General features: G+C 45.7%; 1 protein-coding gene across 1 annotated transcript in view; it reads right to left on the reverse strand.

Moving 5' to 3' along the window:
* DDX11 (DEAD/H-box helicase 11) overlaps positions 1-4688 on the reverse strand; it is a 29380-nt gene extending 24692 nt beyond the window's left edge. The window contains exons 1-2 of the mRNA XM_004616916.2: positions 4560-4688; positions 139-286 (exon numbers count right to left, since the gene is read on the reverse strand). Of these exons, the coding sequence (XP_004616973.2) occupies positions 139-286; positions 4560-4588 (177 nt within the window). The 5' untranslated portion in view covers positions 4589-4688. The remainder of the gene's footprint in view (positions 1-138; positions 287-4559) is intronic.
* Between the last annotated feature and the right edge of the window lie 22055 nt (positions 4689-26743).

A 26743-nucleotide genomic window follows, 5' to 3' on the forward strand; every position in this document is an offset into this window, starting at 1 on the left:
GTTTTCTGGTTCATGCAAATTCCCATCTGACAGTTTTTCTCAGACCCTGGGATGGAGGTGAGCAATAAAACATAGGACTCACAGAGTTAATAGTGATGGAACTACTAGGCCAAGCTTGAAGCACAAGCTCACACTTACAGTGCCAGTAGGACTCTCAAAGATTCCAATCTTGCCCGCCTCCAGCACGTGGTACATTTCCGTCATGAAGTCTTTCTGGATGGAGTAGGGAGTGAAGGGGAAAGGGAAATGGATGCCACCAGTGTCCTTGTCTTCATTGGCCATGACCCTGAGGGAAAAATACAAATGAATTCTTCTCAAATGAGCCCGGAACTTCTGGCCTGAAATATTTCCCAAGTGCAGTTTCAAAACTCGTGATGCTTTGTGGGGCTGCAGCGATAGGATAATGTGTAGGGCACTTGCCTTGCTCACAGCCAACCCGGGTTTGATACCCTGCAAACAAATCCCTCTAAAAGAGCAGCCATTCACCGCAGGCCAGGCCAATCCAGTAGTCAGGAGGCCTCTACCCTTTAGTCTGAACATCCTATATCACAGAAAATTTAGTTTTAGTTCTAAATCCCAAGAGAACAATCTGGTCAATCTCTTCTCATGTTAATACTGAATGGCTGCAGGGCCGGAACGACATTACAGTGGGGAAGGCGCCTGCTTTGCATATGGCCGACCGGGACTGATCACATATGACTGAGCACTGCTGTGTCATGCCCCAACATATAAACCACAGAAGACTGGAAGACTACAGACAGTGGGGAGGGCCCTCGCCTGTCACCTTGGACCTCGCTTTCTCCTCCTCCAGCCCAATCCTAAACCCCAACATTCGTGAGTCCTGGAGATTCACAACCAGCTTGCCTCGATAAACCTCTGCCTGCACAGCTGCCCCGTCGTGTCAGACAGACCCCTACCCACACACAGAGACAAACACAATCTTGCAATGTCAATGTCACTCTTTTGACCATTAACCTCGTATTTCCTTTTGTTGTAATCTTAGTTCTGATCCTTGTATTTATTCTCCTTCCTAAGAGAATATAAACTTCATTAAAAAGCAAAATTCTAGGGGGCTGGAGTGATAGCACAGTGGGTAGGGCGCCTGTCTTGCACTCGGCCAACCCGGGTTTGAATCCCAGCATTCCATATGGTCCCCCGAGCACCGCCAGGAGTAATTCTTGAGTGCATGAGCCAGGAGTGACCCCTGTGCATCGCTGGGCATGACCCAAAAAGCAGAAAAAAAAAAAGCAAAATTCTAGTCTATCTTACTCTCTGCCTCTAGCACACAAAATCAATACCTTTGCAGTTTTCCAATCAAAATTTGAAATGGGTGTTAGACAAATTAATTTAATGTGGGGCTGTAGATGAGATTTTGGTTCTGTGGAGTTGTGGGCAAAAGAAGTTCCACAGTAATATAAAACATCATAACATGAGACTAAAACCCAAGGATAGTAGACAGGGCCAGGAAGATTGCTCCATGGTTCGAAACCTGCCTCACAAGCAGGGAGAGAAAGCAGCTGAGATAGAGAAGGGATCACTAGGTCAATGATGGTTGGAGGGATCGCTCGGGATGGGAGATGTGTGCTGAAGATAGATAAAGAACCAAACATGATGGCCTCTCAGTATTTGTATTGCAAATCATAATACCTATAAGTAGAGAGAGAGTAAGAGGGAAATTGTGTACCATAGAGGCAGGGGGAGGGTGGGATGTGAGGAGGGAGGGATTCTGGGGACACTGGTGGTGGAAGAATGGGTGTTCGATCATTGTATGACTGAAACTCAAACATGAAAGTTTGTAACTGTAGCTCACAGTGATTCAATAAATATAATTAATTAAAAGAAAAATATAAGAGATCCCACAGTATCAGTGTGTGTTAGCAAACGGCCACTTCATTAACAGTTTCAAAGTGTGTTGCTCTGATTCTCAATGATCCTGTTTAGTCAGTATTTTTTGTTTTTGAGCCACACCCGAGAGTGCTCAGGACTTACTCCTGGCTCTGTGCTCAGGGATCACTCCTGGTGTGCATGGGAGGACCCTATGTGGTGCTGTGACTGAACCCAGGTCAGCCATGTGCAATACCCTACCTGCTGGACTGAGAATCGCTCTGGCCCCAGGCCGTACTTTTATTCCTTTCATTTTGTAGATGAAGAAACCAAGAAGTAGCAAGGTTAAGAGACTTGCCTGTGATCATTCACTTGGTGAATCCAAGATTTGTATACACATCTGTCAGATCTCAAAGTCCATAAACTTTAATTTTCATCATTTTTTTTTCTTTTTGGGTCATACCCAGCGATGCTCAGGGGTTACTCCTGGCTTTACACTCAGGAATTATTCCTGGCGGTGCTTGGGGGACCATATGGGATGCCAAGGATCGAACCCGGGTCGGCCGCGTGCAAAGCAAATGCCCTACCCACTGTGCTATCGCTCCGGCCCCTAATTTTCTTTTTTTTTTTTCCTTTTTTTTTTTTCTCTCCATTCTCCTTTATTCCATAAACACCTAGTTACAAGTTGCACAAAACGAAAATGTCAGGCGGAGAGGGTGGCGGGGCAGGCTTCTGTGATGGGCCGGGCCGAGGAATCCGTCCTCTCCTTCCACACACGGCCCTGGACGTGGGAGCTGAGGACAGGGTGGGCCGGGGCCCAGGGCGGCCGAGGGGGGAGGGCGGAGGCAGCCCTGACAGCCCAGGGTCCCCCCAGACCCCTGCCAAGGCGGGGTCGGGGGTCGCCTGGGGAAGGTGAGGCAGGCCAGAGGCGGGTAAGCAGCAAAATGAAAAGTCAAATTAGTGGATACAGGAGAAGGGGAGTTCTCTCGTGGGAAGGGGGTGGTGAGGGGCAGAGTGGGGCGGGGGGCAGCGAAGGCCCTCCTCCGGCCCCCCAGGGAGGGCGGCGGCCCCTAATTTTCATCACTGACTCCCATCAGGTTAAATAGGATGGAAAAATGGACTTGGTCCCCAAACTTTAGAATGACAACACAAACTATATGGAACAAGAGCAGTCACTACTTCCTTTCCCTGGGAATGACAAACATTGATCTCATTATTTTAGTAGCATTTTAGTAGCAATACGAGTTAAATCCTAAATAAAAGAGTTTTTGACAAATGCAGGAATGATTCACCAAACACCATCAAAGAATTTTGGTGAGACTTTTCCTAAGACGTTAGCTCCTCAACAATTCCCATGAATTCCCACACAAGTTCCCCTTGAATTCTCCACCAGCACTGAGTGCCTCTAATGTAGATATTAGTTCAAAAGTGTTCACTTTCTTCGGTTCACTCATCATTTGCTCAGATATAAACTATTCAGCTATAGACTGCACTGTGCCACCAATTGCAAATTCATTTTCTAATTCTCAGTGTGAATCTCCTTTCAGGGACAGATCTCTTAGGAGGTGATGAAGATTAAATGAGTTTCCAGGAGTGAAGTTCAAATCGTCTAAGAACTGGTGGCCTGTTCTGAGGAGGGAGGAAGAGAGGGCCTCTTTTCCCAGCAAATGGGACACAGAGGGGCTTGCAAGTCACTAAGTAGCGCCCCTCAAGTAATCAGATAGGTTGGCACTTTGACTGCACCCTTCCCAGTCTCTACAAGTAAGAAAAATCAGGTGTGTTCATTCAGTCACCCAGGCTATGCTGTACTGTTGGGCAATCAGGGAGGTGCACGGTGTCCCATTGTCATGCTCCTAAGATGCTCTCGCATACAAACCAGAGCGGCCATGCAGCCCAAAAGAACAAGTTTTTTTGCAACTCCTGCGAATCCAGAGACACAGACTTGTTGCCAGACCTGAGGTGACACCTGATGCTGAGCCCTCCCGAGTTTTCACCTTCTCTGACTTGTTTCCCTCCCAGCTCTATCCTCAGAGCTCTCCGCTATAGGAAAAGGTGTTACTTATTAGCTTTAACTTTCCCCAACAACCTGATCAGTTCCACACATCCCATTCCTTTTGACTGAACCCTGTGCCATCTCGATTTCCAGAGGGGCAGGAAGGCAGAGTGTCCCTGAGCGTGTTTCCCACGTGTAAAGGAGAAATACGAACAGTGGTATAATCTTTAAGTGGCAGATTTAGTAACCCCATACCACATAATAGAAATAGTAAATCAGAAAAGTCATAGGCTCAATCCACACTTTGCATGAGCGGCCCAGCGTCTCCTCTGAGCACCTCCGGATGTGACCCAAAAAATAAATAAAAAATAAACGTCATGAAAACCTAAGCAGAGGCCGTCAAATTGCAGTGCCTATAGCATTAATGATAGGGAGGGGCGGCTTGGGCCACACCCGGCGGGGCTCTGGGATTACGCGTCAAGGACCACTCCTGGCGGTGCACGAGGGACCAATATCGGGCTGCCACGTGCAAGCCCCAGCCACTGGACTACCCGCCTTGGCCTGCGTTCAGGGTTATTTAGCATCCCCGCCTTCCACTACTTTCCCGCCCTAGTTGCTCTCGCTGACCTGACATTGGCTTCCGGCCTGCCAATCACACACACATGCCCCACCCCTTCAAGACGCTTTCCCGCCAGCGCCAGGCCAGTTTGCACACAAGGCCTTCCTCGGAGTTTCCACCCACCCAAGCTGTCCTTTTTCATCTGGCTTCATTCCTCCTCTCTGTCTCCTCACTCACTCGCTGCCGTCAGAAGTCAACTTCGTGGAATTTGAACTGGCCGCTCTCGCTGCAAGACTGCCCCGACAAGCGCCGGCAGCCACGCCCCGCCTCGCGCACGCGCACGCTGCCCTTCCTCGCCCCCGCCCCCCGCGCGAGCCGCTGCGCTTGCGCTCTGGGTCCCGGGGTGGGGCTTATTCCTGGCGCGGGGAATACAGAACACAACCGCTCTAGCGTCAGTTCAACGCTGCAGTCAGTTCAAAACTGAAGTTAGGGGGAAGTTAGGGGGCCTATCCCTGGCGCCTTTGCCCTCCTGGGTTGTTCGATAAACAAAGGTCTTTGGGGCTTAATCTAATCAGCCGCATTTCCTGAGCACATCTGAGATGCTGCGGTGTTTGGACGAAAGATTTTCTTTTTTTGCTTTTTTGGGGACATACCCGGCGATGCTCAGGGGTTACTCCTGTCTCTGCACTCAGGAATTACTCCTGGCGGTGCTCGGGGGACCCTGTGGGATACCGAAGATCGAACCCGGGTCAGCCTTGTACAAGGCAAAACGCCCTACCCGCTGTGCTGTGGCTCCGGCCCATGGACGAAAGGTGTTACAGTTACACAGCGCACGAGGATTTAGACAACGAGGAGCCAACAGCAGATGTTACTCTGAGAAAGCTGCGCCTCTAGTGAAGAGTTTAAAACGGGGAAATTAGACATCAGTCTGTTACAAGAGTATAGTTCTAACAGGTCGAGTGGGCAGAGGGGAAATTTCTTAAAATGTAAATTCTTTCAAATTACTTCAAATGTCATTAATTTCCCCCTATTCAATTTAAGAGAAATTCCAAAGGCTGTTTCTTCTCAGAGGAAGCCGCAGAATTATTTATCTGATTTCTTTCTGGGTAGCTTGAAACACTGAAAATTCTTTTACCAAAATGCAGAAACGATTTCTTTCTGTTAACAATGGGCTCTGTTTTTGCGTGTGAATTTTATTTTACTTTTGAGGATCCTAAGAGTTTCTGAATTGTTCTTTAAAAATTGTTCTCTATGAGGGGCCGGAGCGATAGCACAGCGGGTAGGGCATTTGCCTTGCACGCGGCCGACCCAGGTTCGATCCCCGGCATCCCATATGGTCCCCCAAGCACCGCCAGGAGTAGTTCCTGAGTGCAGAGCCAGGAGTAACCCCTGAGCATCGCTGGGTGTGACCCAAAAAGCAAAAAAAAAAAAAAATTGTTCTCTATGAGGGCGATGGGGAACTTGGATCTCTGCTTAGGAGACTTGCTTGGGTACTGACTAGTTGACTCTGTAACTGCCTTCTGGTCAGCAGAGGTAGAGACAAGGCTAATTTTGTTTTCTCAGGGCATATGGGACCAGCCTTAATGCCACTGAAGTCCATGCAGTTCCAAACCTCTCAAGACTGGGGTAAGGGGTCCCAAAATGAAATTTCAGTTCTCACCTACATTTTGGTTTCTGTTAACCATAGAATTTAAGATTTGTGCGGGCCGAATATAGAGACTGAACACAATGGCCACTCAAACCTTTATTGCAAACCACAACACCTAATCAGAGAGAGAGAACAAAAGGGAATACCCTGCCATAGTGGCAGTGTGGGGTGGGGGGAGACGGGACTGAGGAGAGGGGGAGGGATGTTGGGTTTACTGGTGGTGGAGAATGGGCACTCGTGAAGGGATGGGTTATCGAACTTTGTAAGGGAGAAACATGAGCACAAAAATGTATAAATCTGTAACTATACCCTCACGTTGACTCACTAATTAAAAATAAACTAAAAAAAAAAGAATTTAAGATTTGTGAATCTGTTGTTTAACCTAAAATGCACTTTAAGATCAAAGTGGTGAAAATAAGGAGAAAAGGAGGGGTGACAAATGAGGACAAAGGGAGCCCATGTGAACTTTTCTCATAAGGCATACCTGAAACTCAAAAGACTACTATAACTGCAATATTAACTTCATTCAAAATTGTGGGACAGGGACTGGAACTATTGTACAGTGGGTAGGGCGTCTGCCTTGCATGCAGTGGACCGGGATTCGATCCCCAGCATCCCATATGGTCCCCCGAGCACTACTAGGAGTAATTCCTGAGCGCAGAGCCAAGAGTAAACCCTGAGCACCGCCTGGTGTGACCCCCCCAAAAAAAAGCAAAAAAAAAAAAACCAATAAAACCAGTCCTCCCCAATTTTCTCTTAGAAATTATAAAACAAATCTCTTTGACACTTAACTTGCCTCTCCTGAATTATATCCACTCTGCCATTCCCAAATAAACTCACTTTGCTAGTAAAATAACTGGTCTTTTAAAAAAATAAAATTGTGGGACCAAGTGTTGGGGATGAAGCTCCTGGTATAGTACTTGCCTTACATGTGTGAGGTTCTGGGGCTTGATTCCTAGTAGTGGAAAATAAAAAAAAATTGTCACTTACGGGCCAAAGAGGTATCTCAACTGGTCAAACACATGCTTGCACACAGGAGATCTGGAGTTCACCCCCAGTTCTGTACGGTTTCCAAACCATCTGCAGCAGCCCCAACTATTGGTTCAAGTGGCCAAAACCAAACTGTTCTCAAAAAAAAAATTTTTTTTTAATTGAAAAGGGCCAGGGAGATAATTCACAGGGGTAAAGCACACAACTCTTAGATCCTTGTATCACTGTCATCCCGATGTTCAATTTACTCGAGCGGGCACCAGTAACGTCTGTATTATACTCGGGCCTGAGATTTTAGCAGCCTGTCCTTACTCGTCTTTCCCAATGATTGGAGGCCATTCAGGGTCAGGGGAATGGGACCTATTGTTACTGTTTTTGGCATATTAAATACGCCACAGGTAGCTTGCCAGGCTCTGCCGTGCGGGCAGGATACTCTCCGGGCTCTCCGAGAGGTATACATATATCTTTTACTGTATTTTGGGATATGAATACACCATGGGGAGCTTGCAAGGCTCTCCTGTAAGGGCAATAGACTCTTGGTAGCTTCTCAGGTTCTTCAAGAGGGAGAACAGGGCTGTTATATGTCGTTCTGGGAGCTTGGTTTTATAGTCTCTGGATGTTGGCCATTGGTGGGATTACATGGCGCTGGGGGCAGTTTGTGGGTGTGGCTGCCAAGCTACTGGAAAATGGGAGGTCTGCTTGGAGAAGGTCTAGTCCCAATCCGAGCAGGCTTGGAGATCTCAGCTCCAGGTCCCGCACACCTGGGTTCCTCTGCCAGTCCCTTCATGCTTGAGGCTTGTCCGAATGTGTGGAGAGTGGCCTTGAGCATGGCTGTGGCTGGGTTTCGAGGTCTTCAACTGTCAAGGCTCTGCTTGGGGCAGGGAGGGAAAGGTAACCTGTCCCCTTCGAGGGGCCTAGACAGCTAGGTGCGGGGGGGGCAAGAGACTCTGAATCGCTCTCTTCCAGGAGCTTGGTCTTATTTATAGTCTCTGGATGTTGGCCATTGGTGGGATTACACGGCACCGGGGCAGTTTGTGGGTGTGGATAGATCCTTGTACCCTCCCCAAATACTGTCTTTTGTAGCCCTGGTGGTCCCTGAGCACCACAGAAGAGACAAAACTGAAAGACAGGCAGAGAGGGAGCGGAGCACGGGAGGCTGAGGACCTGGATTTCACCACTGGCACCACTGTCCCTTGAACACCACTGGGAGCAACCCCTGGGTACTGCCTACAGTAACCAAAAACCAGATGCAAAAAGATGTATTTGTTGAGACTGGAGAGAACTCAAGAGCTGAGTGCATGTTTTACATGTGGGAGACCCTGGTTCCATCCCTGGTCCCGCTCCTAAACACAGCCAGAAAAAGTGTCTCTAAACATTGTGAACATGGCCAAAAAACAGTAAAAAGTGTGTGTGTGTGGGGGTATTTGTTAATGACAAATGAAAACTTTAAAATATTCTCAATATTAGGGCCAGCAGGAATAATCCCTGAGCATAGCCAGAAGTGGCTCAATTTTTTTTTTTAACAAAGGTTTTTTTGGGGTTTTTTTTATCACTTTTGGGCTGAAGTGAATCTTATCAAAGTCTCCTTAGTTACCTGTAATTTGCAAAGAAAGCTGTCACCTTCTAACTTGGGTCATCCTCTGCTCCATGGAAATACTGGGAGGAGCTGATCCATACCAACTTTTCTAAAAATAAGTATCACGTGGGTCTTTTCCCACATCCTGCAATGCATTTAGTTCTGACACTACGTGGTGGCAGTCTCAGGTCCCACAGGTCACTCAGGACTTGCTCTTCATGGAACCAATGTCTGTCTTGCTTGTCTCTGCTACTTGTTTCTTTCCACTCTGGAGAAGCCTGTATTCCCTCTTGAACACAGTTTCCCTCTTTCTCTCCTCTCACATTTTTGTTTCCTTTTGTTTTGCAGCCACACTGGCAGTGCTCAGGGCAGACTTGGCTCTATGTTAAGGGATCACTCCTGGTGGGATTCGGGAGACTGTACTGGTGCCAGGTCAGTCTTGTGCAAGTCAAGAGCCCAACCAGATGTCCTACTGTTCTGGTCCCTCTGCTTACAACTTTCTAGGCAAGTTTGGTTCAATAAACACTACCTTGCTTCACTAAAAAATTTTTTTAAAAATTAAACAATGGTTCACTCCAAAGTTCTACAAAATTCCTCCCACACAGACATAGAAGGACTGCACTCATTTGTGGAGTATAGAATAACATCACATGAGACTGACACCCAAGGACAGTAGATACAAGGGCCAGGGGGATTGCCCCATAGCTGGAAGCCTGCTTCATGAGTGGAGGGGAGAAGGCAGATGGAATAGAGAAGGGGTCACTAAGAAAATGATGGCTGGAGGAACCAGTAGGGATGGGAGATGCATGCCGAAAGTAGATCATGGACCAAACATGATGACCTCTCAGTATCTGTGCTGCAAGCCATAATGCCCAAAAGTAGAGAGTATGGGGACTATTTGTCTGCCCTGGAGGCAGGGGCAGGGTGGGAAGAAGGGGGTATACCGGGGATATTGGTGGTGGGGAATGTGCACTGGTGGAGGGATGGGTTTTGATCATTGTGAGATTGTAACCCAAACATGAAAGCTTGTAACTATCTCACGGTGATTCAATAAAATTTAAAAAATAAAAAATTTAAAAAGAAAATTCCTCCCACTCCAACCCCATTCATCCCCTGATCCCAAGTCCCCATTGGCCCAGCAATCCATGATACTCCTAATCTACCAGGCTCTGGAGGGGAGGTACAGGGTCAACTGGTTTTCCAGAGAGGCTCACAGAACTCAAGAAGACATTCTACTCATTGAATCATGAATTTATTCAATTTGTTGTCAAAAGCTGAAATTAAGGAGTGGCCCGATCAAAAAGCTACAAAGAGCAAAGGGGACAGAGCTTCCTGCAAACCATCTCATTGTTATGCAAAGACATCTCTAACTCTCCTCACCTAGAGAAATCAAGGATTTTAGCAGTTCTGTGCTAGGGATAAGAGGTAGATGAATTATCATTTCACTGTGTGGGGGTCTGTCCTCCAAAAGTGTATAGAATCTAAAAAGGAAAAGGGGTTAGGGCTAGGGAGATGACTCAAAGGGTTGATGTGCATACTTTCTATGTGGAAGGCCCAGATTTGATACTGGAGCCAAGAGTAGCCCTGAGCACCACACATGTGTCCCCCCCCTGCCCTCACCCCAAAAGAGGAGTTTCATTGGCAAAGAACAAACTTAACCACGTAACTCAGCACAGGTAGCAGAGCAAGCTGGCGAGAGGTTGGGGGATATGTTTCATTCCTGGCAGAGTTCTAGTGTCATAACAGAATACCAAATATGTATGGTATTTTTTTCAGGAACCTCACGCATATTTATGAAGGGGATATACTGTGGACATACATAACATGTAAGAAATCTAACCAGCTTTCTTGAGTGAGAAAGGGCTGGAACTATTGTTATTCTATGTAATCGCACCCCACCTTCAGGCTTTAGTGACATCTGAACATATATATGCTAGCATTGCAGACACATGAATTTTATCCAACATATGATGAGGGAAATAAATCTTGAAAACCTGGTACCATGCTATTCTGGGACTCTAGTACTCTCAACTTTGACACACATGACCCCCAAGCTCCACTAGGAGCTGCTAGGTGTGGCCCCAAAACAAACAAATTGAAGCAAAATGGAATTAAAACAGATACCACAGAAATTCAAAACAATGTCTCAGATTACTAAGAAAAAAGTTTGTGCTGTTAATATGAAGAACCTAGGAGGAATGGATAAATCTGGGCAATCCCATAAACTTCCAAGATTGTTTCAAAATGAAACTAAACAAATCTCCACAAAAATAAAGGTGCAGACCCAGATGGGTTCATGAATGATTTTGTCCAAATCTTCAAAGACCTACTTCCTGTTCTCAAAGTCAAAGAAATAGGAATTCTCCAAAACAGCTTCTCTGAGGCCAAATATCATCCCAAAGAAGTAAAAAACACTGAAAAAAAGTTATTTCCTGATGAACTGAGATGCAATGATCCATGACACAGTCTTAGCAAATCAAATTCAACAAAATATTGCAAAATCATGCACCACGATCAAGTGGGATTTGTCCCAGGGATCTGAAGATTGCTTAATATACATTGCTCAATGTGATACTACATATTAATACCAGGAATGATAAAAATTGCATGATCATATTAATAGATATGGAGAAAGTATTTAAGATCCAAAACCCATTTATGATTTAAAAAAAAAAACAGCTCTCAATACAATGGAGATAGAAGGAATTTTCCTCAGTATGTTGAAGGCCATTTACTGCAAACCCCAACTAACATTATACTAAATGGTGAAAAACTAAAAGTCTTTAAAATAAGGCACAAGACAAGGATGTCCATTAACACCACTATGACTCAGCATAATAGTTTCTGCTATAGCACTCGACAAGAAAGACCTATTACCTTTTGGATCCTGCTGCGGAGCCAGCACGATGGAAGAGCCCAAGGAAGCGCCCTTGGACTCCAAGCTGCCCACTGAACTAATTCCGGCACGGGACCAGAGACCCCACGGCGCTGAAACAGTGGGAACCGGGCATCCCCCAATTCTTTTAACCTCTCTCTCTCTCAACTCCTTCTGAACACAGCGCAGGGTCCGCGGTTTTCCTGAGCGCAAAATGGAGACACCGAGCCTCTCTCTAGGTTTCTCCATCTTATGAGCACCATATAAGGGTAAAAGTTTGTAGTGATGTTATTTCTGGTTGTACTTTCCCTGGACTTTATACACAAACCCAAAACCGCGCGGCCGCTAGCGCGGCCGCACGACCTAATGTCATCTTAGCATCAGCAATATGTAATGGTTCCTCCTTAACAGGTCGGACTTTTGTGGGAGATCCTATCAAGAATAGTCTGTTGCTGAAATATTGAAGGCAATCAAAGTGGTAGCCATCTCTCTAGACTGAACTAAGCTATATCCCCACGCCGGCTGAGAAGAAATACCCTTCTTTCTCGGGAAGAAACGCGGCGTGGTGTCAAACATAGTGTGATGTCCATTAAGCAAACAGACCTGGTGGCGTGGGAATGGGATATAAGGGGAAAATTATGTACATGGAACAGTGGGACGCTGGTGGAATCTCGAGCCGGAGCCGATACCAGCGCGAGACCTTCGGTTCCAGAAACTGCTTGCAGACACTCTACTAGTCTATCAACTAAGCCAGAGCCCCACGCCTGCTGATGACGGGAAATAACCATCCTTTTCGGTTTTTTTTTCCCTTGTCAGGCAGCGTGGCGATTACTAAACAGGCGTGAACTCGGTGGCGCGGGGCAAGGGGGAAAAAGAAAAGTTAGGTAACAAACAGCGGGACTTAATATCTCTATATTCTTAGCAGTGGAGAACTATCAAATGCCTCCTTGGCAATAGGACTGCTTTTCTTTTTTGGGGGAAACCCCAACAACGGTAGTGAGTTATGTGTTGAAACATGGAATGTAATCGAGATAAGGCGTAAACGAAGTGAAACATCACTAACAAGGGTGGGGACTGGGGAGGTGGGAGGGGGCGGCAGGTATACTGGGGGGGTTGGTGATGGAAGATGGGCACTGGTGAAGGGAAGGGTGTTTGAGAATTGTATAACCGACATAATCCTGAGAACTATGTAACCCTCCACATGGTGATTCAATAAAATTTAAAAAAAAAAAAAAAAGAAAGACCTATTAAAGTGATTCCAATTGGATGGGGCCAGAGGTGTAGGGCACCTGCTATTTAGGGTATATGCCTGGCATGCACCTGACCCATGTTTGAATCCCGCTACCATATAATCCCCTGAGCACTGCAGTGCTGAATGATACCCCAACTATCTGAGCACTGACAGGTGTGGCCCTGGAGGCGCCCAGGACCAGGCCTGAGTATACACCACCACTGCCCAGCTCTGAGCAGCATTAGGGGCCTGGCACTGGTCACATGGTCCAGTTGGTGAAGAGCCAGTGGTGAGGCCCCCAGTCCTCTTGAGCACAGTTCTGAAAATGATTTAAATAAAGAATTCAAATTGGTAAAGAAGAATACAAACTATCACTTTTCACAGATGACATATTCAACTTAGATACCCTAAATACTCCATGCCCCCCCAAATGAGAAAACAATCACCAAGTAACAAATCTACCCACAGAAAGGTGGCAGACAACAAAATCCATAATCTAAAATCAGTGTCATTTCCATATACAAGCTGTGAAATAGAAAAGAAGAAAATAAAAATTCTATTCACAGCTGTGCCTAAAAGAATCAACTATCTGGAGATCATAACAAAGGAAATGAGGGGCTGGAGAGATAGTACGGATGATAAAGCCAACCCAGGTTCAATCCCTGACACCAGAGACAGTTCCCTAAACCTTGCCAGAAATCATCCCTAAGCATAAAGTCAGAAGTAAGCCCTGACCATAGAATCAGTGTTACCCAAAATATACAACCCATAAATCACCAATCAACAGAAGACACAATGAAATGGAAACACATCCTCTGATTGGAAGAAATCACATTGCTTAAATGACCATCCTACCTTACAGATTTAACACATTAGGACAGAGACCAGGTACTGCTAAAATGTAGATAGAGGAATAAAACTCTCCAAATAGCCAAATACATCCTGGGAATAAAAGAACACCCCCAACTTTATACCATAGAGCAATTATAATAACAAATGTGTGGCACTGGACTAAAGGCAGATTGTCAGACCAGCAGAATAGACTTGAGAGCCTAGAGACAGATATAGAGATGGCTAATCTTTGACAAAGGCACTAGATGAATGAAACAGGGTCCTCCAAAATTGTTCTGGGAAAACCAGTTAGCCACATGCAAAAAATAGAAATCCCTATCCTACCTCATACCACCCACAGAAATGAATTCAAATGGAGCAAGGAGCTCAATATTAGACCTGAATGCAGAAAATATATCGGGAAAAACAAAGGCAGAATTCCCCCACAATATTGACTCTTGAAGTTTCTACAATGACTTAATGGTTTTAGCTGAGGAAACAAGAAAAAAAAAAAGTACCACATCAGATTAAGAAATATCTGCACAGTAAAGGAAAGGATGAGTACAGGCAAAAGATACCCTGTTGACAGGGAGAAAATATTTACTCATCATGTGCCTGACAAAAGACAAACATGCAGGATTTATAAAGTGGATCACAAAGCTTAGCGACATAAAAAGACATCCCCATTAAAAAGTAGAAGCTAAGTAGACAATTCCTCAAAGATATTCAGGCGCACAGTTCATATATGACAAAGTGCTTGTTATCACTTAATGGGGAAATGCATATCAAAATAACAATGAGTTAACACCTCACACCAGCTAGGCTGACATACAAGAGTAGAAAGAACCAGTGCTGGCTAGGATGGGGGTGGGGAGGTGAAACCCACATTTCACTGTTGGTGAGAATGCCATCTGGTTCAGCCTCTATGAAAGACAGTATGGAAATTTCTCAAAAGTTTTAAGAAACGAGCTGTCAGATGACTCAGTGATTCCAGTCCTTGGGATTAACTCCCAAGGGGCTGAAAATCTTTTCATCCAAAGAGAATAACACTCCTACATTCAGTACAATGCAATATATTCATAACAGCCCCAACAACTCAAGTGTCCAAGACCAGATGACTGGATCATGAAACTATAGTAGATAAATACAATGGACAACTACTAGGCTATAAGAAAAGATGAGGGGCTGGAGCAATAGCACAGCAGGTAGGGTGTTTGCCTTGCACGTGGCCGACCTGGGTTCGATTCCCAGCATCCCCTATGGTCCCCTCAGCACTACCAGGAGTAATTCCTGAGTACAGAGCCAGGAGTAACCCCTGTGTATCACCAGGTGTGACCCAAAAAGCAAAAAAAAAAAAAAAAAAGAAAAGAGGGGCCAGAGCGATAGCACAGCGGGTAGGGCGTTTGCCTTGCACGCGGCCGACCTGGGTTCGATCCCCGGCATCCCATATGGTCCCCCAAGCACTGCCAGGAGCAATTCCTGAGTGCAAAGCCAGGAGTAACCCCTGAGCATCGCTGGGTGTGACCCAAAAAGCAAAAAAAAAAAAAAAAAAGAAAAGAAAAGAAAAAAAAGACGAAATAATGCAAGTTGCTGCCTCATGGAAGGGCCTGGAGAGTATCATATTGAATTAAATTAGCCAGAAGGAGAGTGAAAGGTACAGAATAATCTCACTCATATGTGACATACAAAAAGCCATAGTAAGGAAGTAGTAAATGTCCAAAGGCAACAGAACCTGAGAATTGGTCTACAGAACTGAACTGACCACTAGGGTGTAGAGGGCTGGTAGGGAAGGCTAGGGCCACAAAGACAATAGTGATGGGGGAAAGTGGACACCCCAGGGGAGGGTGTGGTCTTGGAATGTTGTACCCTCCCCAAAACAGTATTATAAATCACAGTGCTTTTGAATTATATTAATGATATTAATAATAATATGATAATAAAGCTTCCAAATGTAGGGAGCAAGAACTTACAGATCTGCCAAAAAAAAAAAAAAAGAGGCTGAAACATACTTGCCTGAGACTTGCATTTCGGAGGCTGTGCCAGCCCCTCTCTGGCCGAAGCCCACTGGCTACTGGCTGACAGCGGTGGCCAGTGGAGACTAGGCAGTGGGGTCTTGACCTTAAGTCACTTTTCTCTTTGCTGGCAAACTAAGTCATATTCCTGATGAGGTTCCTCTACCATTTTATGTACGTCACTTACTGTGTATTCACAAAATAAATATTCAAGCTCAGCACTCTCTCCGCCGCCTGTGTTCAGTGGTCTGGGGCCGCTTCTTCCACCCTGACAGCCCATGGCAATGGGCAGACGAAGGAGGAAACGAAGGCCAGGCTGGTTGGTGATCAGTTGCAATTTAATCCAATCTCATCTCCCCCTGCTTCCTTCCAATCTCACTTACTTCTGGATTCCTCCTCCTCATGCCCACTCTTACAGCCTTAGTTATAGCCCCAAATCATGAGGGGTTGATATAGCAATTACACATAGGTGTGATTATATGATCAACAGATGTAAAGTCCTTCCCTCAGGGGAAGCTTTTTCTAGCGACATATTCTCATCCAGCAAGGTGACCTACCTAAGGGCAAAATACCATCAAGGGGTGCATTTCTCCTTTCCTTAGTCCAATAACCATTTCAACATTCATTTTAATTCTACTTCTTAATAATATTAGTCATTTTATATAGACACATAAGAGATACATTAAGCTTCTAGGGTGGCTCTCCTGGGGACTCCCTGCTACAGATGCCACCTGCAGTCCTCAGGCCAGCTTAGTCCTTCCTAACCCAGCAGGTCCTTATCCAGTTGTTTCTCTTTGGATAATAACAGAACTTGCCCAGGACTGTGCTTTTAACTTATAGTTAAATATTATGGTGCTTGGCCTGTCCCATTTATTTTCTTCTTATTCTTTATGTTTTTGCTTTTTGGGTCACACCCGGTGTTGCACAGGGGTTACTCCTGGCTCTGCACTCAGGAATTACTCCTGGCAATGCCTGGGGGATCATATGGGATATTGGGAATCGAACCCGGGTAGGCTGCATGCAAAGCAAATGCCCTAACTGCTGTGCTATCACTCCAGCTATCGGTCCAGCTCTTCTTTTTTTTTTTTACATGTAGGAATACTGCTGTTTATTCAGCCATTGATTAAGCTGATTGAATTGGGCATGAACTCCACATTACTTTTTTTTTTATTATTCAGAATGTTAACATTGTATTTTATTATTTCATTATTACTTTTGGGCTGGAGTGATAGCACAGTGGGTAGGGCATTTGCCTTTCACGTGACCAACCCAGGTTCAATTCCTCTATCCCTCTCGGAGAGCCCGGCAAGCTACCAAGAGTATCTCGCCCACACGGCAGTCTGGCAAACTACCTGTGGCATATTCGATATGCCAAAAACAGTAACAAGTCTCACAATGGAGACATTACTAGTGCCTGCTCAAGCAAATCGATGAGCAACGGGATGACAGTGATACGGACAGTGATTATTATTATTTTTAATCACCTTGAGATAGTTGCAAAGCTTTTTTGTTTGAGCTTTAGTCATACAATGATCGATCACCCAACCCTCCACCAGTGCACATCTTCCACCACTAAGAGCCCCGGTTTCTCCCCATCCCACCCCTCCCCCTGCCTCTATGGCAGACAATCTCCCCCCATACTCTTTTGTATTGCTTGTTATGAATAGCATAAGATGTCGTGCTGCCACAGGAGCAGCCTTGTGCTCCGGGAACTCCAAAATCCTAGATAATTAGGGTCTGGAGAAATCTCTGCAAAGAGCTGCTAGGTTCAGATTCTTTTGTGTGTCTCTGGATCCTGGCCCTTAAAGAGCTTAAGTAGCAGCCAGAGGCAGTTTGTGGGCGCGACCTCCAGGGTCCCAAGGGGACGGGGCTGGGGGAGTGAGAAGGACTGGCCCATCCCCTATCCCTTGAGGCCTGGAGTTTGCCATCACTGAACCAGAGTACTTGTACTCTCATTGGGTTCTGGAAGTTGGTGGCCGCCAGGGATTTTAGGGGGCAGGTGGAGGAACGATGCCTGCCCCTGTCTGAGGCACCCTGGTGAAGTTGGCCTGGCTTAAAGTCCAGAGGCTTTAAGCAGAGAGCTGCTCATTTCGGAGATTCTTCTGTGTGTCTCTGGATCATCGTCGTTAAGGAGCTTAAGTAGCAGCTGGAGGCAGTTTGTGGACGTGACTTGCAGGGTCCCATCTGGGGATGGGAGAGGGTGGAGGTGGGTGGAAGGATGACGCCTGCCCCCATCTGAGGCACCCCAGTGAAGTTGGCCTGGCTTAGAGTCCGGAGGCATCTCTGCAGGTAGCTGCTCCGTTTGGAGATTCCTTTGTGTGTCTCTGGATCATGGCCCTTGTTTCCATCTTTTCCAGAGAAATAAACTATTGGCATATGTCCTGCAGGGCACACCCGCTCACCCTGCAGCATGCTGTGCCACTGGCCCCAACTGCGGCTTCTGATCTCTTTCAAGATTTATGGGTCTCTGAAATAAGGCCAATAAGTGAGCTTGTATAGCTGAGTTGGAGGTGTTTTGTGGGTGTGGCTCCCACATACCTAACTTTTGGCCATTTAATTTCTTGGTAAACTTGGCCCCAAGTTGTTGGGTCTGGCCAAAGGCACAGAAGACATTTTGGGGTATCAGGAAGTCTGAAGGCACCATCAGGCTGCTGATGCACTCACGCCACAGGTACAGGTTGACCTGCTGGCAGCAACATACTACTGCTGTCCTGTTTTGATACCAGGGACCCTGCTTTTGGGTGCTAGGAATTAAGGGCATCTGAGGCTTAAGCTGAGAAAATAAGACAGATGCCCAGGAGTAAATGTTATTTGGAGTCAATTAACTCCCAAGTTACAAAAGCATACCATTAACTGTCTTCCTGTGTCTATGCAAAAAGGACATTACTCTAAAGTAAACTTTGAAAAGGACATAAAGAGAAAGGCAATATTTCACTTACAAATACAAAATTCAGAGTCCTTAGAAGAATCAGACCTTACAAGTCACAACAGGGTCTAATTTGGGGATATAGGTGATTAACCGATAGGGGAAGCATAGCACAGAGAAGAGGTTAAAGATAAACACAGAGGAACGGGAGTGCCTCTGGAACACTGTGATGGGTGTAACTCAATAAATCTAAGCTCCCTGTGGCGAGGGAGAAAGGACAAACTAATGTTATCCTACAACTTAGGTCCACTGTTTTCCTCAACTATACATGCCCACCATTTCTTCTCATGCTATACATGTATTTGGTGGAAAAGTCCTAAATATACATATATAGTCTACATAGTCTGCTGCATCACCTGCCTCAAGACTGCATGAAGCCAGACCAGCCCTGGTTCCTCACTTTGAAGATTACTCTAAGCTTATGATGATAGATATCTTTCCCTACTTAACATGTTCTCTTCCCAGCAGAGCCCCTTTTTTTGATTCAGTTGCAACTATTCCTTTGGAATGACAAGGGGAAGGGCAAAACATGACAGTGGAACCAACATAAAGTGAATTCAGTCATAAAATGACAAGCAGCTTGAAAATGGGCAATAATTTGAATGTTCATTTTGCTCCTTTGACCTTATCCCTCTTAAAATGACTATTAAGTAGGTATTATTAATGTTAATGCATTTATCCAGAAGAAAAGTGACTGTTAATTTCCCAGGCCTCAAAACTGATAGCAGAGCCAGCATCTGCAAGTGACGGTGGAGAAGTCCCTGTCCATCCTCTGTCTCCTAGGAAAGTGGACAGGGAGGCAGTAGCACAGCAATGGCTAGAGGTGAAGCAGGAAGGAGCAAAGCAAAACCTAACATAATTAATTCATTTATTTACTTTTAAATTGTTGTATTTAAATTGTTGTTAGGTTAGGCGGGTCTGAGGCCCTGAGAAAAGAAGGTGGGAGAAATTATTGTTCACAAAGGATCACAACCCATCCTCAGATCTTGTGACCAAGAGCAGTTTGCTCAGCCTCCTTTTATTTGCCAGCTTATTATAATCATCAACAGCGTAGGAGGAATCAAAACAAAGAAACAGAGGAAAAGAAAACATGGTCAGTTACAGGAAGCGAAACATGGTCAGTTACACTGTCCCAGATGGAAACATGTGGGCACTAGGCTTCATAGGTCACGACTGCCTCACACCTGGGGTCTGTGATAAACAGGAGAGGATGTTTGTGTCTAAAGGTTAGCTAGGCCTGTGATACGTGAGAAGAGAAAGCTCTTACGGTGGGAACTTGCTGGTCACCGAGAGTCAGTTTTGCTTTTTCCATATCAATCGGACCCTCAGTGCAACATGGGGTCCTGGTTCTGCTTCCTGCTTGCAGGACCAAGTCCAAGGACTCATCTTCATGATCTGATTGGGCACCAACATCTCCCCATTTTTGTTTAAAATGAAATATAAGACACAGAATGGCCAGTAACAACACCCATTCTCACAAATCTTCCCAACAATACCTTAATGCTGTTTTGAGAAAACTCAAACCATCAGAAATAATCCTTAGCCAAATTTTTGGAGACCCCAGAGTAGGAAGGTGAGCCCTAAATGTACTTTAGAGTTCTATTCTTCTCGATGTAATATTTTATGCATTAACAAGTTATTTCTAACCTTTTCCCCGCAGAAATTCTTTCTCCTTATATAGTACAGGGTTTACACAAAATCAAGTAGTATTCCAGTCCCAGTTCAAAGACATTTTTGTCAATGGAGACTAACTAGTATCCAAGCAAAACAACACTTTAAGCAACAGCCAATTCAGCCTGCAGTTCAGCAGTCCATAATGTTTCAAATTTCTCATGCCATTTCTGGACAATCAGCAACCGTCTCAGTAGTTGTCACTGTGATGATTCTTTGTTGTAGTGAGCAAACTCGGGAATCTCTTGGTCTGTTGAGAGAGGCGGATGAGTAGCTGATGAAGAAATATCATCAGACTCTCGTCCCATTATCAGACTCTCGTCCCGTGGTTGAGGAAGAATCACCAGCATCCAGACACCTACTTGGGCCCTATAAAAATAGAAGCTTCCTCCTTCTTAGACTTCATCATCATCATCATCATCCCATTGATCGTTGATTTTTTCGAGCAGTCTCAGTAATGTCTCCATTCGTCCTAGCCCTGAGATTTTAGAAGCTTCTCATTACTCGTCCTTCCCAACAGTGCCACATTGGAGGCTCTTTCAGGATCAGGGGAATGAGACCCATCATTGTTTTGGCATATGAATACGCCACAGGGAGTTTTTGCCAACTGGGCAGGAAACTCTCGGTAGCTTGCTAGGTTCTCCGAGAGGGAGAACTAGGCTATAATATGTCGCTTCCTGGAGCTTGGTTTTATAGTCTCTGGATGTTGGCCATTGGTGGGATTACACGGCACCAGGGGCAGTTTCTGGGTGCGACTGCCGAGCTACTGGAAAATAGAGGATCTGGGTGGAAGAGGCCCAGTCCCGATTTGAGCTGGCTTGGAGATCTCAGCCCTGGCTCCCACACACCTGGGTTCCTCTGCCGGTTCCTTCACGATGCCTTAATGAAATCCACATGGAACACTACCCAACATTACATAAGGAAGAGGCACGCAAGCTAAGGACAGGGTGGGGTAAATTTCTTGTTAAATTACATTAGTAATACTAGTGCCATTCTTTGGCCATCCTGCCAAGATACATCCTTTAGTAAAAGCCCAATAAATTTTTTGAGGAGAGGCACTTACCTGTAATGTCAGGAGAGATATGATGGCTAAAAAAGAGCTTCAGGAGCTTTCTCCATGTTAATGTTATGTGATACCTCTTCAGTACGGCTGGTCAGGGCTTTTATGTTCCCCCATGTGGGGATTGCGGCTTGCATGTTGTTGGAAGCTATCTCCGCCAAGGAGGTCCGTTCTGGTCCAGAGCCTTATGGCTGACCCGGAGTCTATCCCATCCTGCAGTCTTTCCACTAGCCGTCTCTTGTTGTGATTCATTGAGAAGCTTCAGTCTTTTGGTGGGAAACCAAAAATGACCCTTATCTGTGGAAATAAAAGCAAAAACCTCACCCCCACATTTCCACCTGGCCTGGTATCCAATTCCCAGAGACTGGGTCCCTATAAAAAACTTTACATCTCTGAATAATTTTATCTGAATTATTTCTGATTATATTGGAACTTGTTTCTTCTGAGTTATTTTGAACTTCCCAATGTTTTTCTGCAGCTGTTGTGTTATCAGAGCAGTTCAAAAAATGTAAATAGTGCTCTGGATAACTGCTGTTTGGGAGAGTCGGTATATACTCCTCCTTTTTGTTTAAGTATCTGTAAGTGAGCGATTTGCCCATTCAATAATGGCTTGTCCTATACTATAACTGATTTTGGAATAATGGCCAAATTAGGCAGGCCCATCTGTAAAGGGACCATTGGTTCCATGCAGTCATTAACTTTTCTTAGATCAATTAACATTCACCATTTACCAGTCTTTTTCGTAATTATACAGGTGAATTCCAGGGACTAGAGCTAGAAAAAGTATGTCCCAAATCAAACTGCTTTGTGATCAATTCATACAAAGCCGCAAGTTTTTCTTTTGTCAAGTGCCACTGCTCAACCCAAACAGGCTGAAGCTGTTTCCAGACTATAGGGAAAATTGTTTTTCAAACATCAGAATTTTTTTGAAATTCAACCAGTACCCATTTGCTATGGTCCTAATCAAATCAACAGAAGCATTAAGTTCCATAGAGATAAAATATACAGTTTAACAACGTCATGTTTAATTTTGTTCCGTGTTAAAAACCTTGATTTCCAATTATCTAGGAGCACTGCAATAGGAGTCCGAATGTTAGATCAATTCTGCAGGTATAATTTTAAAACTTCTTAATAAGTTTGCTAATCACTGTCTCATGACAAATGGGTCAGCTTTGTCTTTTCCATATCAATCAGACTTTCAAGCTTAAGCTCGCCCACTTAGTGCGATGTAGGGTCCTGGTTCTGCTTCCTGCTTGCATCATCTTCATGATCTGGTTTGGCACCAACATAAATAGGCATACTGCTATTTATTCACCCATTGATTAAGCTGATTGAATTGGGCATGAACTCCACATTACATTTTTTAAAATTCTATTCTGAATGGTTTTTTTTTTTTTTTTTTTTTTTGCTTTTTGGGTCATACCTGGTGATGCACAGGGATTACTCCTGGCTCTGCACTCAGGAATCACTCCTGGTGGTGCTCAGGGGACCATATGGGACGCTGGGAATCGAACCCGGGTCGGCCGCATGCAAGGCAAACGCCCTGTCCGCTGTGCTATTGCTCCAGCCCCCATGGCAGGGTTTTTGAATGTTAACTTTATTATTTTATTGAGAGCTGGAGTGATAGCACAGCAAGTTTGCCTTTCCACCCCTCTTGGAGAGCCCGGCAAGCTACCGAGTATCTCACCCGTATGGCAGAGCCTGGCAAGCTACTGTGGTGTATTCAATATGCCAAAAACAGTAACAACAAGTCTCACAATGGAGATAACTGGTGCCCGCTCGAGCAAATTGATGAGCAACAGAATGACAATGATACAGTGATACAGTGATATTATTTTATTATTATTCCTCCCCTTTATTTTTAGATTCACCATGAGATACAGCTACAAAGCCTTCATGTTTGAGCTTCCATCATAATAATCACCAAACACCCATCCCTTCACCAGTGCACACTTTCCACCACCAAAATCCCCAGTATTCCCCCCTCCCCCCATTCCAAACCTTCCCCTGCTTGTGTGGCAGACAATTTCCCCCATACTCTCTCTTTACTTTGGTTATATTCAGAGGCATTTCTCTCTGGGATGGGGGTCTGTCTCCGGAGCAAACCTGTTCTTCCTAAAGCAACTGGAATATACCTGTCTGCCTTAGATATGCAGAAACCTCCATGTCTCCCAGATGCTCTGAAAATGCCTGCCTGCCGTTATGGCCTCTTGGTGACCAAGTGAGCCGACTGCTCTTTGAAGATGCCATCGCAACCTCTGTCTTCCCTGTTGCTACACACATCCTCGTGACCCTTGGGTGATCGTCCTGGTGCTTGTCCCCAGCACTGAGGCTGTGACACCTCAGCAGCCTACCTATACCTGTTGTCACTCCAAGTGTTCATGATTTCTATCCTGTCAACTCAGAACATACCTGCTGATAAAATGACATCCAGAAAGTCTTGTGGATGTGCCCAAGATCAACAGAAAGACACTCTCATCAAAAGGTCACAAGGAGACAGACCAGGTCTTCCTCATTCTCACTGCTTCTCCATTTCCAGACCCCCAATCAGGCTCCAATTTTCCTCCTCCTGTTTTTTTGACCTGTATTTCTTCTCCTCAGAGTCCCCATGATCCTTGGGCTACCTCCTTATCCCATGACCAGCAAAATACCTGGGATAAAGGAATACCCGTCTATTTGTGGAATGACTGAATGAAAGGACGACTGGAGAAACGGAAGGGGGGGATGGATAGAAGGAAGGATGGAGTAAGGAAAAAGGAACAAATGGATGTGAATGATTGAGTGGGTAGGTGCAGATTTAGTATTCCCTATTACTTCCCTATTACCACAAGATGGAGCAGGAATTTCTGTGGGGAGATGAACTGAGTGGTTAAGAAAGAATAAATGAAATAGTGCAAGCTCTAGGCAACCAACCTCCAGTCCACACTATGTGCTCACCATCAGTATTTCAGAGGAAGAGGGAAAACAAGTATTTAGGGAAGCATTAAGACAAATGCAATGAAGGAATGTTACATTTGGACTCAGTCTGAAAACATTTTCAGTTTACATGCACACATACACACACACCTGTGATATAGCAAGGTGATGAGTAGACTACCTCATCCCAGCCCTGACTGAGACAGGTATCACAGGTAGACTGTGTATAGAGTGAGGCTCAAAACTGGGTGTAAGGAAAAACAGAGGGTCAGGAATGGTGATGGATTCATGACTTCATAACAACACTGCTTTTACATCTTGAGTCCAATATTTTAATATGATGGTGAAAGGCAGAAGGAATTGTTCCCAAGTCAGGCAACTTCCAAAAGTGTCTTGCCACGTGGTTATTGCCCCAACCCTTGACCTAACTCCTCCTATCCTAGACTAAACAACCGACTCTGATCCTCACTCCCTTCCCACATCCCCTGTCGACACACACATCTGAATTCTCTCCCCTGCAAACTCAGTCTGCTTGCTCCCCAGACTGGGTGGTCCTTGGAGCCTGTGCTCTCACAGCCACCCCTCCAGAAGTACCCCCTGGTACTTATGCTTGAGGTACAAGCAGCTGAGATGGGGGGGGCAGTCCAGGGACTCGGCCCATAGAGCCAGTATGATCATACACACGAACACAAAGATCACATAATTGTTACGATGACACACCATGGTGACCAGTTAAGGTAAAGAAACTTGTCATTGAAGGTGGCAAGGGCTTCAATACCAAGCCCCAAATCAGCCTACCCCAACCCTTCTTTCTGATTCCTACTCACTCCCTTCCTTCCCCAGGAGCCTGGACATACAGGTTGCTTCCTCCACTGCATATTGGTGAAACATTAGCAAGTCCTGAGCTCTGCCAAGACAGGAGGGTCTAGAGGAGGCAGAGCAGCTTTCCGAAATGAGGAGGCTTAGGGAATGTTCCAGGGCAGGTGAGCTAAGGGCCAAGAGGCAGAAAATGTGGGGGCACATGTGATGACAGGAAGGAGACAGCCATGCCTGGCCCCTCCTCATACTTTTTTAGTAAATTTTGATTGATTTAGCATTTTTTATCATCCCTCATCATCTTCAGTTCTGATTCATATCTCAAGAAAGCACCTGAGAGCTGGGGGTGTTGGGAGCAGGCATGGGAGGAGAAGGTGGGTACATCTCTTCCCCAAGTTTACAGAGGGGAAATCTCAGCTCAGTCAGAAACGAACTCGAGATTTCACAGGGAGGAGGAGACCACGCAGTATCCACTGCTCCTCTGGGCTCCTGCAGTCTCGGCTGCTCCCCTGAACCACTGCTCATGCGTCCAGGGTCTGGGTGAGAAGCTATGGAAGGGAGGGAGGGGAAGAGAGAAAATGCAGAGGTGAGATGTGGGGTGGGTAACATGTGCTTTTAGGTTCAGGAGAGTGAGGGGAGCCCAGCAAAGTGGTAATAGCCAGGCCCTGGGTGTGTGCTTATTGTTCCATGTTCCTTGCTAGGTTTTTAACTACAATGCTGAATTGTTTTAGTGATTTCTGTAAGACCTTTAGAAAACATCTAAAAAACTTCTCCCTATCAAAATACAAGTGATTAATATACAACCTTTTGTTTTTTTCCTTTTGAGTCACACCCAGCAATGCTCAGAAGTTACTCCTCGTGGTGCTGGGGGGCCATATGGGATGCTGGGGATCAAACCTGGGTGAGCTGCATGCAAGGCAGATGCCCTACCCGCTGGCTGTACTATTGCTCTGCCTTGAGGAGTTCTGAGCACTTCAGTCATCAGTCTCTTCCAACCTGGAAATGGAAAAGGAAAGCGGAAGGCTGACATGGTCCCCACTGCCCAAGTGCTACCCTGCCTGTGAATCCTCCTGCTACCAAGCCCCCTTTTCCTTTGCTCCATCTTCCAGGTCTTTTCTTGGCCCCATCTCACCAACTGTTTAGTAAAATGAGCCTGATTAGCTGAAGTATGAGATTGTTCCCCTTTTGCAGACCAAGTAGCTGTACTTGTGCATCACTCCAATAAGCTCCAGGACGGTGTTGCCCATCTATGGAGTCACAGGGCAAACTAGGGAGGCAAACTAGAGACCTCTATGACCCGTCAGGTGTGCAAGAGGACCCAGACAGCTGAGGGGTTTCCTCAAGGAACACAGACCAGTGTGCCTACAGGAAGCTGCAGGCAATGGACCTGACCCTTCTGGGCATGACCCTAGGACCCCAGCCCGATTCAGCTTCCTCCCCTACTAGGGAACTTGAAGCCCTTGGCACGCCCATCTGATACCCTGAGAGAGGGAAGCTGGTAAGAAAGTAGAGTCAGGAGGGAATGTAAGTCTAGGCCAGATCCCGTGAGCTGGCCCTCACTGAAAAGCCAGGCATGAACCCCAAGGTCCTGGGCTCACCATTACATTTCTGAAGAGTTAGGACTCAGTTTTTAGGAATGAATTCCCTCAATTTTCTGCCTGTTCCTTTCATTTGATGCCCCAAACCCAAGCTCTCCAGTCAGCCAGTTCTGAGCTGGGGCCATCTGTGCTCCGGCAAATCCCAGTGAGCCAACAGGGATTGACTCCATACTATGTCTGCAGAAAGTCTGGGTTTGAGCCCCAGTACCATAAGGTT

The sequence above is a fragment of the Sorex araneus genome, chromosome 2, assembly GCF_027595985.1.
Source record: "Sorex araneus isolate mSorAra2 chromosome 2, mSorAra2.pri, whole genome shotgun sequence".
Taxonomy (NCBI): domain Eukaryota; kingdom Metazoa; phylum Chordata; class Mammalia; order Eulipotyphla; family Soricidae; genus Sorex; species Sorex araneus.